Source organism: Cnephaeus nilssonii (genome assembly GCF_951640355.1).
Source record: "Cnephaeus nilssonii genome assembly, chromosome: 4".
Classification (NCBI taxonomy): Eukaryota; Metazoa; Chordata; class Mammalia; order Chiroptera; family Vespertilionidae; genus Cnephaeus; species Cnephaeus nilssonii.
In genome coordinates this window covers 70,438,555-70,455,355 of record NC_137075.1, presented here as the reverse complement: position 1 = coordinate 70,455,355, position 16,801 = coordinate 70,438,555, and the positions used below count along the sequence as shown (strand labels likewise).

Below are 16,801 nucleotides of genomic sequence, written 5' to 3'. Positions count from 1 at the left end.
TATTTTCTTAATTACTATTGGACATTATAAAATAAATAATCTGATACTTTGACACACAGCTTCCGGAGGACTAGTGAAAAAGCTGACATTAACCAACTGAGTCTACTCTTCTACTAGTAATACCGCAGTGAGGAGAGAGTACTCCTACCATCCCCCCCCCCCCCACACACACACACACATATTATACTACAAAGTGCCTATGATTCGAAAACTCATTTTCCAAAGAAAGGGTTTGTTAAGCAATCACAGAACATGAGGCTTGGTTGCTCCCATATATCTATGTCCTAGAAAAACACATATGAAGTTTTACCTGGTCTGACTGTGCACTGTATGTTTATAACAGTAGTAACACAGAAGAGTAAATGGAAAACACACAGTAACTCTTTCAGGTTTTAAACAGATTACAAAACCACATGCTTTCTCATCCAACGGGAAAGCTTCAATCAAAAGGCAACCGATCTTTAATGCAGTTGGTTGTTCCTCTAAAAGGCCATGTAACATGCTCATGGAGGGTGGATTTCCATAGCTCCTCCTGACACCTTCCAGGAAGTGCTTGTCAGCTCCTCTGTAGCCTAAACCACTGTTGAAAGGTTGATTTCCTTTGTCTTATTAGGGTAGCTTCATTTTGTTTACAAACTACTTTTCTCATTTCTCCAAGGAACCATTTCAGAATGATCTTCCAGATGCTGGCTAACTAAGCACTTCTTAGCTATTGTCCACAAAGGTCAGTGTGTTTACTGGCATTTGACCGCGTAGAACAGGAAGTTTCTGTTGCATCTTGTGTTCTTAATGAAGCCCGACAACAGAGGACCGAACGCATGAGTCTCAGAACAGGGGGCCTCAGGATGGCAAAGACCCAAGGGTTGATGATCGGATTGACTGATAAAAATCTAAGTGCTTGGAGGTCCCACTTTTCTTTTCGGGAAGAGGTTTCATTCATATATGCAAAAATCTGTAAGAAGCAAAAGGGGGAAATGATGTTAGTTGTACATTATCACAGTGGACAGGCTTAGACCATATGCAGTATCTTCAGATTTAAAGCAAAACCTGTTTTGTGTGTGGTGGTGGTGGTGGTGAAAGGTGGATAGCAAATTCTCACTCTTCTTCCGTGGGTTTATGCCTTTCAGAAACCCTGAAACTGAAGTATTGTCTCCTTTTGGCGGATGAGGAAGTGAACTTCAGGAAAGTTAATAACAGCATGTTACATTCACTTCCAGATACTTAATCTGATTTGATGATCACAATTCAGTGCGAGAGGAAACACAACAGAGCATGGATTCTGGCCACTGGACTGCCTGGTTTGAACCCAGGTTCCATATATAGCTTTGGGACCAGAAGTAAGAATCTAACCTCTTTGTGCCTCAGTGACATCTGTAGAATAGGTGGTAATAGCAACAACACCCACTTCTTAGTTGGGAAGAGGACAGGAAGTAATATGTATAAGCTATGTAAAACAGCGCTCACTTAGTAAGAGCCCCACAGTGTTAGTTATTCTCTCCATTTCACCAATGAGGACCCCGAGGTGCAGAGAAGTTCGGCGACTCGCCCAAGTACCCAGGGCTGTTTGGTGGTGGAGTCAAGACACAGGTTCCAGCTCCCTTGGAACTGGTGCTTTGCTCACCATCCTGGTCGCTGATGTTACAGCAAAGGTCTTCAGAGCAATGTCTTAACCACTGAGAGGCTGACCCGTCTTTACATGTGGGCCAATGTTTTCATGCTGGGATACCAGCTCTCATGGGATTTCTTAGATGTTTAGGGAGCAACACAACTTTTTGGTCAGATTAAAAGGAGTGGAACTGTACGTGCTCGATAAAGATCAAACACTTCCCACACAGCTTACAGAAAAGAGGAAAACAGATGTAAATCACACCCAGTCGTTTAAAACCACTTTATAATGTTCCAGAGACTTTCTTGCCAACGGGAGCCCACGAGGTAGAAAGCTATTCCTTCTTTCTTCCACTCTCCTTCACCAGCGGAAGGAATGTTTTATTTCCTTCTCTCCTGCTTACTCTGTAGGCATCTGACGAATGAATATACAAAGCAAATTGCAGGGAGGGGGGAGAGTGGTCCTGTTCGCGTTGCTTACGTTAGGACAATAGCAGGAAGGTTTGGCAGCCACAGGTGTTTATACCAGGGACTCTTGGCATAGGGAATGGAGAAAAGACTTGGCAGATGAGTAAGGAAAAAGAAGACTGATGGTGGATTCCCTGATTATAGAGAGAAGAGAAAGTTAGGTGGGGATATGCAGTGGGGCAATAATTTTCTTGGCAGCTGAATTATTTTAGATGAGAACTATACAGGACTTATATGGTGTCTTTAAGGAGTGATTTTGGAGTTTAGAAATTCAGGATAACATTGTATATAAATCTGGCAGATTAAGATATACCAGTCACCACATGCATGGGTACACACACACACACACACACACACACACACACACACACACACACGAGCACTTGGTAGCAGAAAAGTCTGAGTTTTATAATCTAGTTTTGCCAAAGACTTTGATAACACTGCACTGGCTAGCAGATGGGCAGTGTAGGGAGGGCCTGGCATTCTAGTGTCACGGCTTCACCGTGAAGATGAGTCAGGTTTTCAGTTCCTGGTCTCCTTGGAGTATGACAGAGCAATGAGAAGTGAGAAATTGTTTTAGACTATGAAGCAATTCTGTACTATTTGTTTCCATTTCATCCACTGTGCAAATTGTTAAAAATGCTTAAAATTAGCTTTTCAGGAGCTGGCCAATATTTTGCAGAAGACAATTTCTTGTTTTACTCTTGGAAAAGAGATATATATTTCAGCAGCCCTTGAAGTTCTTGATGTAAGATGTCTTCTCTGACCTCTGCATTTTTTAAAAATTTGGGTCTTGTATTTTGTCTAGAGTTCACCATTTTTTATCTTGTGGATACTGGATTATTATTATTATTATTATTATTATTATTATAATAAAATGTCCGGAACAAAATTTACCATTTTCACATGTACAATTCATTGTCATTAAGTGTATTCACACTGTTGCGCAACTGTATTATATTTTTCACTTTCTGTACATTATGATGTTTTGACATACTACAAAGCTTTCTGGCTGGGGAGACACTGCCCCTTCAGGGATGGTCAATTCTTAGAGATAGCCAAGGGCTCACCTGGGAGCAATCCTTCGATAGCAGACTAACCAATCCAGAGCCCCTCTGTCTGGCCTTATATCCCAAGAGGCAATATTTCTCTGCCTTAATCTTGCCAGGGCCCAGTACCAGGCAACTAGGGGCCAGTCCTGCAGCCTAGAGCCTGCTGAAATGATTCCAATAGCCAGTCCTACACTGGTCACCCCGCCTTGCCTCGCCTTTCCCTCGGGAACTCCAACGAAGGCCGCGCCCAGGCTCCCCCAGCTCCTGCCCCTGCCTCCCGACTTGCACTAGTACTTTCCCATGTGGTCCTTGGTGTTGTTCAGTCCTTCCTGTTTCTAGGCCCTGGGAGTACAATCAACTTTGTTCTCTCGTCTTCTCTTGTGGCCACACTTGACTGGCCATCTCATAAAAGAACAGAACAGCAACCATCACCACCATCCATTTCTACAACTGAAACTCTACCCATCCTATCTAATAATAGAGTAACATGTAAATTACCATCACTCCGCTACGCCCACGATTGGGCGGTGGGAGGCTGGGGGGCGGGACTCGGGGTGGCCTATCCGGCCATTGAAAGGCACGGATCCGCTGCCACTGAGGGGGGCTACCCTGCTGTTGAGAGGCACAGGGGGTGGGACTCCCGTTCCCTGTGCCTCTCAACGGCCAGGCCAGATCCGTGGCTGCTGAGGGGGCCTGCCGCTGACACCCAGCTGCACCTCTCAACGGCAGGGTAGCCAGGTGTCCGCGGCAGCCCCCCTCAGCGGCCGTTGAGAGGCTCAGGGGGCCGGGAGTCCTGCCCCCTGCGCCTCTCAACAGCAGGGTAGCCCCCCTCAGCAGCCGCGGACCATCAAAAGCAGGGGAGCTGGGTGCCTGTCTGCTCCGGCACCAGCGGACAGGCACCCATCTCCACCGCAAAAAGCGAAAGCGTGTAGGGGACCCTACACGTGCATGATTCAATCATGCACTGGGCCTCTAGTTAAACAATAATTCCCAATTCCCTTCTCCTTCCAGCCAATCCCACGTTTTAATTAAAGGCTGACACATTGCATAGAAGTCAATTATCACGTTTCAGTGCTATTTTGCTTCAGAGGCTGGTAGAATTTATACATATTTTGCACATACTACTAATAAATTTGCTATAAGAAAAATACCAAGTGCTAATGTAAATGAGTCAAGATAATTTTAATTCCTTAGGATAGGTCTCTCTACTAGGCTTTATTAAGACTATGATGCCTACAAAGCTGCACAGATGAAAATAAGTGGGTTTTGTTTGTTTGTTTCATCTTTTATAGAATCCTTGCATCCTCCCGTGGAAAACTTCATCTTGACACTGACTGGATACTGTTTGTTTGAACTACTTTCCTACCATCAATACAATCACATAGTGGTTTCAGAATTTTAGAGCAAATGAGAACTTTATCTGGCTGAAATTACCCAAGGAGTGTTAAAAATATTTGGGTGTTAATCCCCTCGCCCCCCCACCCCATGGTATTCTAATGTGCAGCCAAGGTTGAGAACCCTGCTTTAGAACCTTACCTAACACCTGAAATAAAAACAGAATACCTGCTTAGGCCTGGCCAAGCAAACAAATGACTTGAAGCTTCCTGAATTCCTGATCTTTAACATACAATCCAATTTTCCTTTGGAATCCTATGGATATAGCAGCTAATATGTACTGAATACCTACATGTACCAGGCATGATGCTAAGTCTTATTCTATTTAGTCCTTATATGGACCCGCAAAACATTATTACTCCCATTTTAGTAAGGAGGAAACCAAGGCTTAGAAGATTACTTACTTTGTCTGAAATCACACTCCAGGTAAGTGGGGAAGCCCTGAAGTCATGTTCAAGCAGTGGGACCCAAATGTTTCTTTTAGCCACTACTCTGTTGCCAGCCTGTGATGTAGGGACTCATATAACATCGACCAGGGGCTGACTCAATTGTGGGTTTGTCGGACACCTTTTTAAAGGTGGCACAGAGGTTTACGGGTGTCACTGTTAAGAACCATGGTTATATCTAAGTAGCTACATGGCTTTCTTTGGGTGCTTTTCTTTCCCCCACTTTCTACAAACTAAATTGCAGGCAGAGATTTTTATATATTTATCTTCCTTGTGAAGACATTAGTGAGTGTCCTGGCTTTAGGCTTTGCATAATTCATTCTTTAAAAAAAATTCACAGGGAGGTTATTTTTCAGGTAATTAATATTTTAAAGAAACCCCTCCCCCAAATCATAGGTGCTTTGTGGTAGAGGGAACAGGCGCCCACTTCCCTTTAGAAGGAAAGAGGGATATGGATGTGGCTCCAGTACTAAAGAGTGTCCCCGGCCTTGTGCTCCAGGTGATCCCAGCGCCAGACACAAAGGAGAGTTAATGCTAAGGTTGGGAGCTCTGGGCCTGTATATTCCAGGGTGGTGACTCTAAAACCCTTCGAGAAAATGTTGGACACTATGAACCATCTACCCAGAACTCAGATAAACATAAGATTTTGCAAGTGATTTCCAAGTGACCTATGCCCTGTCCATGGAGTGCCGGTGTACAGGAACTGTTCGCCTTTCCCAAATGCACTTTCCCTCCGCCCGTCCCATCACACATAGGCAGCTGCAGAGGCCTTAAGTCTAGTTTTCTGCTAGAGTGGGTGCAATTTCAGGGAGCGGAATAGTGTGAGAAAAATGAACCTTGGTACACCTTGATATAATGTGAGACACTTAAAAATGTTAGTCAAAATGAGAATGGGGAATGGTGATCAGTAACTTCAAAATAGAAGCCAGGAGAAGCCAGGGAAACTAAGCAGACCAGGTTGCAAGTTAACTGGGCCTTTAGGTGGAAAGAGACTTGTTGATTGCCCTCCTGAAACACATAGATCAATCACACACCATTTCTACTCTTTCCCCCTCCCCCCTTTAACTCAGTACTGTGATGGGCTCTTGAAATGTCAAAAAAAGAAATATACCATCCCTAAAAGCTGTTTTTCTTTAAGTTGAGATCTTAATCATAGGAAACAGTGATGATTAACTCAACCAAGGGTGGAGACATAACACACGACTTCCCTTTTGAAAAAAGGACTATGGTTCTTGTTGTCTACATTTTAAAAACTCAGTGTAATTGTGCTTTTATTCACAACCACCATTTCATAATATCAACATGCAAAGGAAAATATATCGAGTGAAAACACTCATATAAGAAAACTTAGTTCTCTCAGAAAGTAATGTGTATTAAAACGATTTCAACAATCCCCAAACACATCATTAGTGATGCACAAATATTAACTTAATGGATATTAACTTAAAATATCACCAAGCAAAGTTCACTGGGGTTGCGCAGAGAGATTTCTGGATTGCTCTTTCATTCCTACTAGAATTGTGATACTTTCCATGTATGTAACTGATCAGTTTCATAACGCCCGTTCATGTCATAAAGAGTACTAGGAATGAACAGGAAAACTCCAAACTCCCGTATTGTTTACTTGAAATTTGTTCTGTATCACAAAGATCAGATTTCCACAAATCAGTATTACCTGGAAATTATAGCTCTAAAGAATTTCTAAAGATGAAGACATTTTTAGAATGAGTTGATGGTTCACTCTTGAAATTTTCGAACTGAATAAAATGTATAAGCACTTTATCCTAATGGCATGTGGAAAACAGTTTAAAATGACAGAAGCTACGCCCGGTATTAGTAAAGTAGTGAGAAAGTGGCTTGACGTAGTTGGGAATGAAGACACAAACAGTATCGGAGGCAAGAATGGAGTCTGATATATTTCCTGCATTCGGTTCCATTTCATGAAGAAAGTTTCTATTTGTCTCTGTGAAATGATGGCAACAGCTGATTAACATAAGGAGGAATTTATTAATTTATACAATATCCCTTTAGTACGTAAACAGTTTGGTTTTGGAATATGTTGTTGGTCCCATTAAGGATTTCATACTAAACAACCAAAATAACGTCATTTCCTAAACAACACGTGCCTTTTTTTTTTTTAATCAGTTAAGAAATGTTTTATGGTACCAATAGAAGACTTTACCTGAGAGGTAATCTGAATGTTTCCTATTTAGAGCAGCATTTACATTATCCAATCTCCTTAAACCTCCGTCTCAGCCTTTTATTTATTTATTTATTTATTTATTTTTTAAATTTCTTTATTGATTAAGGTGTCACATATTTGTCCTCATCCCCCCATTCCCATCCCACACCCCTCCCCATGGATGTCCCAACCCCCTGTTGAACTTAACCATTGGTTAGGCTCATATGCATGCACACAAGACCTTTGGTTGATCTCTCCCCCCTCCCCCCACCCTCCCCTATCCTCCCTCTGAGGCCCGATAGTCCGATTGATGCCTCCTTGTTTCTGGTTCTGTTGTTGTTCATCATTTCCCCTAGATGAGCGAAATCATGTGTCACTAGAGATATACTTATAAGAACTGAATGTGAGACGAGCAATAATAGTTATGCTGACAGGCAAATGAATCAGTCTGTAGTGAGTTTCTTTCTGGACCAACAGTTCTTTTGAGACCCAATATCAATGTCCACCAGTTCCTTATGAGTACATGTCGGCACTGACCCCTCAGCTCTGGATGGTGGACAAATGGTGGTAATGCAGGTCCGACTCCCTCTGGTTTGGTCTCGGCCGGACCCAGGGGCACGGCTTCACCCGGACCCAGGGGCATGTGGCCTCACCCGGACCCAGGGGGTGCGCGGCCTCACCCGGACCCAGGGTCGCGTGGCCTCACCCGGACCCGGGACCCAGCCTCACCCGGACCCAGGGGCGCGTGGCCTCTCCCAGACCCAGGGGCACGTGGCCTCACCCGGACGTCTCAGCCTTTTAATTCACAGGTGTGTGGAGAAGAAAAAAGGAACCACGCACACCGGGCCCAGCTCATGCCCTTTGATCAGACATGGAGAAAAAGGTCTTTGCCATTTTCCTTTTAAAGCTAATAAGTTGGAATTAAGAGGCAAAGTGGTCCTGATATTTATAACATCTTCACAATTTCTCTTCGGAATTTTGGATTAATTTTCTCATATGGTACCCCTGAAATGAGCAATTTCTTGCCTGATAGTATTGTGGTTAAAGCATAAGCTCTGTGCTTACACTGCCTGGCTTTGAATCCTGTCTCCAACACTCACCAGCTGTGGGTGGGAAATGGGAATAATAATACTACCTATTTTACAGGTTGTTATGAAGAGAATGGGTTAGTGTATGTAAAAATTAGTGCTTAAAAATGTTAGCCATTTTGTTGTTGATGATAATAATGATTTTTGAGATTGAACTTGACTTCATCACGGGGCTCTGGGTATTTTACATTTTGATAGTTGTACTTCCCAAACTTAGGAAGTCCTAGACTGAGATCCTTGGAGGAAGCAGTAATTTTGACCTGCCCACACCTTCGACATGACATTAATAGTTACAGGCTTCCTAAATCCCCACTCTCCTCCTTCCCCAACTCCTAAAGTGCTGACACAAGCAGGTGTCCCATTGGGCACACAGCTGTGAATTCTCCTCCGTGCGGGGCCACTTATAAGGGACATAGAAAGCAGCCCTGGTAGGAACAGGCAAAAAGAGGGTAAATTGCCAGTATTTTCTGGGATGCAAGGAAGCAAATTACTGGGAATAGCTCACTAAGAATTATTTTACCTTGATTACATTTTAAATTGATAATACTTTGTATAATTTGAGTTAAAGAAAATATGTTGATTAAAATTAATATCTGTTTCTTTTTATTTTTTGTTGTGTGGCTACTAGAAAGTTTTAAATTGTACATGTGGCTCACATTTGTGGCTTATGACCGCATGTGCTCTGGGAGAGGAACATGAGAATGTCCAAAGGTAACCACGAGTCTTTGCCTTGTCTGACAGTGTCCCCAGTTCGGATGTGTGGAAGGAAATGATTCCTGGCTCAGGTGGGAGACTGGTGTAGGCCATTTCTGACCACAGTCTCAGTGTGGGCCAATAAACTAAAAGGATAAGGGGGAAAGGTGTCCCACGGGGCACGTGATGAGCATTTTGAAACAACAGAATGTATGCACCAAATTGTAGCCATGAGTTGTGAATTATCAGATAAGCCCCTCCAAGAAATAAGTTGGGATAGTGTAACACTTCCTAAGGGTTAAAGTGCTGTGTAAATAAAGGAACTAACAAGTAACCAAGAATCTACTGACAAAATAATCTTCATCTAGCTCCTCCCATGCCATAAACAGGCAATCCTAATAAAAACACAGCTTCAGAGCCAACTCCTACTCCCCATTCCTTCTAACCAGACTTTTAGCTCCAAGCCCTTTCCATGTAGCAACTCTGGATCTGCCCCTGGCTTAATATCAAATGAAGGGGAGGCATGTGTATATATATGTATGTATATGTGTGTATATATATATATATATATATATATATATATATATATATATATTCATATATATTCAAATATATAAAATTACATATATTTGGAAAACAACATGTGGCGGTGATAGAGTCCTCATGATAGAAGGAAAATTTACTTAAAAACAGGGGAACTACTGAAAATCACTGCCTTTGTTTTGAAAAATACAGTTTAGGCAGTAGATCAGTCATGCTCAGAGGGGAGACCCTTTCCTCCTGCTCTCTTCCTCTACCGGCTTAGGAAAGGAAAGAACAATCCTTTCACACATTTCTGATTCCCTCTGAGCCCATCCCTAGGCTGTTGAAGTAGCTGAGGGTCAGGAATATTTTTATATACATACTCACAAATAATAAATAAAATTTCAAGAACTGATATCCTAAGGCCCACCTATCCAAGACAGGCATTCCCCAATTCAGAGATGATTTATGTCTCCCAGGTTGAATTCTAAGTTGTTTAATGAAACTTGAAATGCTTTCTTTCATTGATACTTATTCTGCATCCTATTCCCAACCCTAAAAAGCTGATTTAGCTCCTAACATAATCTTATAGATTTTATCAGTAAAACATAACAAACCCACAAGAGCCATGTTGGTTTCTACATCATAGCATTTCTGTTGCACAGACTTCCCTGCTGTTGGTGGGATGGGAATTGCAGCCTCCCACAGTCCTCTTCATCTGATAACGGGGTGCGTTTTACATGCTCCACCTCATTCCCTTCAAAGTATAACTTAATGGCCAGCTTCTGCCCTGACAAAGGATGGGGTGGAAGTGAGGACAGTGAGGACCAGGGAGAAGAGAATATAGCTAGGAAAGGGAGTCAATTTGGGGCAGGGCAGGGTCATATCCGGGCGTTTAGAACCCCGTGTCCTTTCCCACCCCTGAAGATGAGCTTATGAAGATAATAAAAGACAGTGATGACGGTGGGAAGTAGGATAAAGTTTCTTCTTCAGCTTCTACAGTTCAGACCAGCTAATGGCAGGCACTGCCCGTCTTTTTTCCCTCCAAGATCGTGGCAGGTGGGAGTCACTGACAGCTATGTGCTGCCTGCAGGGTCAGTCTTGTTCTTCTGAAGTTTAGAAAGTGGAGCTGCCTGAACTTCCAGTTGCCATTCCTGTGTAAGAGGCCAGCCCGCGCTCAGACACATCCCAGGCTCGGTACCCCGTAGGAGGCTCAAACTCACAGCATCACCGAACTGACTGCTGAGGTTGCCCCAAACCAGGACAGCACCCATCCGGTACCCAGGCTCCTTTCTTTCAGTTCACCAGACAGGCTCTGGCCCGCCGGGTCGTGGCGAGCGCTGGACATGCCTACCTCTCCCATCCCTGAGATGGGCCAGCCACTCCTGTGGCGGCGTGGTGCTCCAGGGCGCGGTGACAAACTGAAGAGCACCTGTGTGTATTTCTGAGCGTGACGTCAAGAAGACGTTTTGTAAGAAGAGTGCAAATGCCTCCTCTTAGAGGGATCTGGCTCCTTGGCACCCAGCTTTCCCTCTAACTGCCATTACAGACGTATTACGAATTTTCATGGCCACAAAGAGTTATGCTACCAATATGTAAACTGGGAAACCTGTACACTGGGGGGGTGGGGGATGCTGTTTGAACTCTTCGAACAAATAATGACGGCTCTGAAGCTCTGCCACAGGGACCCTTCTCACCCGGGACCATGGCGGCTGGAATGCTAAGGGTGGGGTACCACATGTTGCCCTGGGAGAAACAGCAGGCAAAGTATAGAGAACTAGCACCAGTGTGCGGACCGGGGTGCCAGGAGGCAAACCGCAGCTCAGGGAAGTCAGATGGAATTGCCAACCACTCAGGGGTGGAAGGGGCCACGCCAGGCTAGCAGTGGCCGGAGAGGGATAGATACCGTAAGGCGCCTTTGGTTCCAGGATGAGGAGTGTGGTGGCTGAGGGAGGGGCAAGGCTCCCTGTCAGTGGGACTGGATCACTATCTGAGAAACACTGGCCGCAGGAGGCCCTTGCACCAGGCCTGGGGAGGGGTGGAAGCGGGGTAAAGGTGAGAAGCGACAGGGGAAGTCTACAGACCTTGACACATTTAGGGCACATTGTTACAAAAGTGTGTGCGGCGGCGGAACCGTGGGAGTGAGAGGGGAGAGCGTGAGAAGGCTGCGCAGGGCCGGGCTGCGGGAACGGAGCGAGTGACTTACCGTGAAAGGCAAGGAGCAGACGGCGAAGGTGATGGTCATAATAGCGAGGAGAATGAGATGGTCCGTCTCCTCCGCCACGGACACCCTTTCCCCTCTCCTGCGGGTGGCGGGGCCCCGGCCGCTGCCCAGGCTGGGTCCGCAGCGGCCCCTCCGGCCCCGGCGGTGCATGCGGACGAGGTTGAGGATGACGCTGAAGTTGCAGGCGAGCACCGCGAGGATGAGGAGCAGCAGCAGGGTGGCGTAGAGCTGCAGGTACACGGTGCGCCCGTGCCGGATGAAGCACCAGGTCCCGGGGCAGTACTGGACGTACTGCCCGTAGTTCAGCAGGGGCAGGGAGCAGAAGAGCAGGGAGACGGCGTAGATGGCGGGCAGCACGGCCACGCCGCGGCGGCGCTTGACGTGGCGCTGGTAGAAGTAGGGGTGCCCGATGGCCAGGTAGCGCTCCAGGGCCATGGCGAAGAGCATGAGCATGGTGGCCAGGCTGAAGAAGGTCATGGAGAAGGCGAAGTAGTTGCACGCGCGGCTCCCGGGCGCCAGGGCTACCAGGGTCTGGTTCCGCGCGTACGAAGCCAGCACCACGGGGCTGATGAGGCAGGTGCCCAGCAGGTCGGTGAGCACCAGCTCGGTCACCAGCACGTGGAACAAGGAGATGAAGTTCCCGCGGCAGGCGCTGCGCCCCGCATCTCCCCGCCAGCGGCGCGCCAGCAGCGCCAGCGCGATGAGGTTCCCCAGCACCCCGGCCGTGAACATCACGGAGCTGATGGCTGGGCTCTCGCCCGAGGGGAGCCACTGTCGAGTCTCGCAGTCCTCGAACCGGGAGTCATTGGAGGCGTTGCCCATGGCGGGGTGCCGGGAGCAGAGACGTGTCCTCCTCTCCCGGCTGGCACCTGGGACTGGGAGGAGGAGGGTCTGGCCGCTGGAGCGCTCCGGGACCCAGAGGGAAAGAGGGAGGGATCGAAATCCAGAGCCCCCTTCCGGCCCCCCGCGCGCACCGAGGGCAGGATCGGCCCGGGTCGCCCACAGCTGCCGCAGAGGCAGCTCGGCCGCAGCATCCGGGCGGTGCAGGAGGCCCCGCCGACCCGCGCCCACCGAGCCCTCCGCGCGCGGAGGGGGCGCGAAGAGGGCCGCTGCCTTCTCCTCCGCGCCGCCCGGGGGCGTGCTGGGCGCGGAGTCACGCGCGTCCTGGTCCAGGCGCCCGCGAACGGACCGGAGGCTCCGCGAGCCCCAAGGGGCGCTGGCGGGGAGTAGGTGGGGAGAGGGGTCCGGGCATCGGCCGGGCGCGGAGCTGGGCAGAGGCGCGCGGGCTGTGGGCGTCCGGGCGCTGCTGGCGGCCGGTGGAGCCGTGCTCCGTACTCCGCTCCCAGGGAGGCTGGTGCTGGAAGCCGCAGGGTCCTCTGACCCCCGCTAGGAAGCTTTCAGCCCCGGCCGAGGGCTGGAAGGCAGCAGCGGGGAAAGCAAAGCGACTCACCAAACAGTGAAGTTAGGAAGACCCAGTCCCCTGATGCTAAAAAGAAGGGAACAGCAGACACTCAAGACCGCTTGCAGTAAGACCAATATGTCCTTTTTTCCTTTTTTTTAAAGCATTCTCAGGAAGATACACTAAGAGGGCGGGACCAAAATTGGGAGGAAGTGAAAAGCAACTCTGTCCATCCAAGGAACATCCCACGCCTGCCACCGAGCCGCCTGTTGCACTGTTGCTTTTATTCGGTTGCCAGCATTTCACCTTTTCCTATGTCAACACCATAACGGACAACCACTTGTTTAAGCAACCATTCTTTTTTTTTTTTTTTACAGAAGGAAAACAACAACACCCCACAGTGTTGGTTGTACTTGTGTAGAATTGTGTGAGCACGGCTTTAAACTACTGCACATTGTTCTCTACTCAAACTCCACCTTGAAAGAAAAGGTTGTTCAGCCATTAATTTTTTCAGTTAACCTTGGCCTACCTGGCAAAACCCATTCCTGGCGAAGTCTTTCGGTTAAGTGGTCAGTTTAGCTGACAAAAATGGTTGCTTACCATCTATTGCCATAATTGCAGAGTTGTGAAAATGGGCAGATGTTTAAAACAAGAAATCCAGTTTGACAGACAACATGGGTAATTATATTCTTTTTTTTAAATCCTCACCGGAGGCTATTTTTCCATTGATTTTTAGAGAGTGGAAGAGAGAAAGCGATTGGTTACCTCCCTCACAAGCCTTGCCTTTGACCGGAATCAAACCAGGACCCTTTGGTCCACAGGCCTATATGCTCTATCCACTGAGCCAAACCAGCCAGGGTGGTAATCCTATATAATAAAAGCCTAATATACTAAGTGTCCGGTCATCTAGTTGTCCATTCAACCAATCAAAGCATACTATGCTAATGATATGCTAAGGCTGCTCAAGCACTCGTTACGACGAGCTTTTGCCCTGACCACCAGGGGGCAGACAGTCGACAGTTCTACCAGTCGCTATATGTGCACTGACCACCAGGGGGCAAACACTCTGACCGGTAGGTTAGCTTGCTGCTGGGGTCTGGCCAATCGGGACTTAGTGAGATGGGCTGGACACGCCCTGGAACCCTCCCGCAGTCCTCCCTGGCTGGCCAACCTCCTGCGTCCCTCTCTGACCTCGATAGTGCACTGGTGGGGTCCTTCATCCTGGCTTGAACCCTCTTGCAATCCGGGACCCCTCGGGGGATGTTGGAGAGCCAGTTTCTGCTGATCCTGCTCAATGCAGGAGCTGTCCCCTGGTGGTCAGTACGCTCCCACAGGGGGAGCGCTGCTTAGCCAGAAGCCGGGCTCATGGCTGGCAAGCACAGTGGTGGTGGCGGGAGCCTCTCCCACCTCCATGGCATGTCCAACTGCTGGCTTAGGCCTGCTCTCCATGGAGCCAGCAGTCAGACATCCCCTGAGGGCTCCTGGACTGCAAGAAGGTGCAGGCCAGGCTGAGGGACCCCCCTCCCCCAGTGCACAAATTTTGTGCACCGGGCCTCTAGTTATCCTATATCAGTGATGGCGAACCTATGACACGCGTGTCAGCACTGACACGCATAGCCATTTCTGATGACACGCGGCCGTTGAGGCGGCCACATGCCGAGGATGAAACATTTGCTGCTCCTGAGGATGAAACATTTGCGAAATAATGTTTTTTTCCTCAAAGTGACACACTACCCGAGTTATGCTCAGTTTTTTGGTGAAGTTTGACACACCAAGCTCAAAAGGTTGCTCATCACTGTCCTATATAATAAAAGCTTAGTATACAAATTGTCCCCTCCACCAGAGTTCTTCTGGGAGTTAGACCAGGGGCTGGCCAGCTGGGGGAAGGGAGAGAGGCCCCGTCCACAGCCGGCAGCCACTAGGGACCCTACCAGGGCACAAATTTCGTGCACTGGGTCTCTAGTATTCTATAAGGAAGGTCACATTCATTGGGGGAAGGGAAAACAGAAAGGTGGAACACTCTGCATAGGGAACTGGCAAGGGCAAAAAATTCTTCATGTTGGAACAAGGGAAAGATTGCCCCCTGTGTTAACATCTTAACTCTCTTGTTCACCGTCCTTCCTTCACAGCCTGTGGGAGCTGTGGGGGGAGATGTGGTGCAGCTTTGCTCTTCCTCATCTCCGATCTGGTCTCCTCTAGGCCTACTCTTTCAATCATAAGCCAAGAATTGATGGCTTTGTTCTGTTCTGTTGTCCTTTCTCTGAGGCTGTAAGTGTAGAACGCCCCCGCTGCTGCTAAAACCAGGGAAAGGTCTCGTGTATCAGGAAGTTCTGGGCAAAAAACCCATAGGGTTAGTATGTTGGATTAATATCCTGCCCGTTTGCATTCATGTAGGCTTGTGTATGTGGATTCAAGGCTTCGAGGGCTTTATTACAGCCTCACAGGATTGTTTGAGAAACAGCCTGATAAAGCCTTTGCAAAACCCCGAGTCAATAAAATGTGTTTTCCAAATGGATGTAAGAGTACAACAGTTCTGTTGTCTTCAGACAGGACCTATCCGAAAGGGAAAGCCACAACGCTGCTTGTGAGCGCCAGGAGTTAGATCAAATGAGTCACTCCAATAATGTCAAGAGGGCAAATTACCTGTGATTCTAATTTTCTTTTTAAGATTGACAGAGCACAAAAACCCCAATATAATCATGAAAATTCTCTTAGAAAGGTTTGCTTCTAAGGACAGAACGAACAGTAAAGCAGTTAAGCACATATAACACAAAAGTAAGACTATGGTTATTCAGTCTGTGCAGAATAACAGATCATTAAAGAAATTTTGGAAAAAGATGGATTAAAAAATAAAAGAAAAAGCCGCCCCTGAATGTATTCATCAACAATGACCACTCCTAACATTTTGATGTGTGTTGTTTTCTTTTTTTTAAAATATATATTTTATTGATTTTTTACAGAGAGGAAGGGAGAGGGATAGAGAGTTAGAAACATCGATGTGAGAGAAACATTGATCAGCTGCCTCCTGCACACTTCCTACTGGGGATGTGCCCGCAACCAAGGTACATGCCCTTGACTGGAATCGAACCTGGGACCCTTCAGTCGGCAGGCCGATGCTCTATCCACTGAGTCAAGCCAGTTAGGGCTGATGTGTGTTGTTTTCAATATTTCTTCTGTGCACCTTTGTTTCAATATTGTGATAATATTATTTAAAAATTTATACTGCTCTTTAAAACACTTAAAATTATAATGAATAACTTACATTACAATATGAGTATGTTCTGAGACCCAGAAATTGCATTTTCAGAAATCTATAATCCATTAATTTATTCACTCAGCAATAGTTTATTTTTTATTTTTTAATTGATTTCGGATAGAGGAAGGGAGAGGGAGAGACAGAAACATCAATGATGAGAGAGAATCATAGATTGGCTGCCTCCTGCTGCCCCCTACAGGGGATGGAGCTGTGAACCTGAGACCTCCTGGTTCATAGGTTGATGCTCAACCACTGAGCCACTGTGGCCGGGCTCAGCAACAGTTTATTAAGGCATACATTGACTGAGGCGGCACAATATAGTTTTAAGAACGTGGGCTCTGGAGTCAGATTGCTTTGAATTCAAATTTTAGTTTTATCTGTGGGCAAACTGCCTCATTTCTATGTGCTCCAATGTCCTCATCTGTAATATGGGGGTAATAACAGTACCTACCTCAAAGGCTGTGTTTGAAC

General features: G+C 46.9%; 1 protein-coding gene across 1 annotated transcript; it reads right to left on the bottom strand.

Moving 5' to 3' along the window:
- Positions 1-204: 204 nt before the first annotated feature.
- Positions 205-12,694, bottom strand: PTGER2 (prostaglandin E receptor 2). The gene is made up of 2 exons (XM_079768906.1): positions 11,658-12,694; positions 205-952 (listed from the first exon to the last, which is right to left on the bottom strand). Exons 1-2 carry the CDS (start codon positions 12,495-12,497, stop codon positions 710-712), a joined length of 1,083 nt encoding a protein of 360 aa, XP_079625032.1. The 5' UTR covers positions 12,498-12,694; the 3' UTR covers positions 205-709.
- Positions 12,695-16,801: the final 4,107 nt, after the last annotated feature.

Bases quoted from the DNA above. Each gene is read 5' to 3' on its own strand.
- PTGER2 (XM_079768906.1), bottom strand. From the start codon at position 12,497: ATGGGCAACGCCTCCAATGACTCCCGGTTCGAGGACTGCGAGACTCGA. The intron at 953-11,657 runs GTAAGTCACTCG...TGCTTCTTACAG, and splicing joins TCTGCTCCTTGCCTTTCACG to ATTTTTGCATATATGAATGA.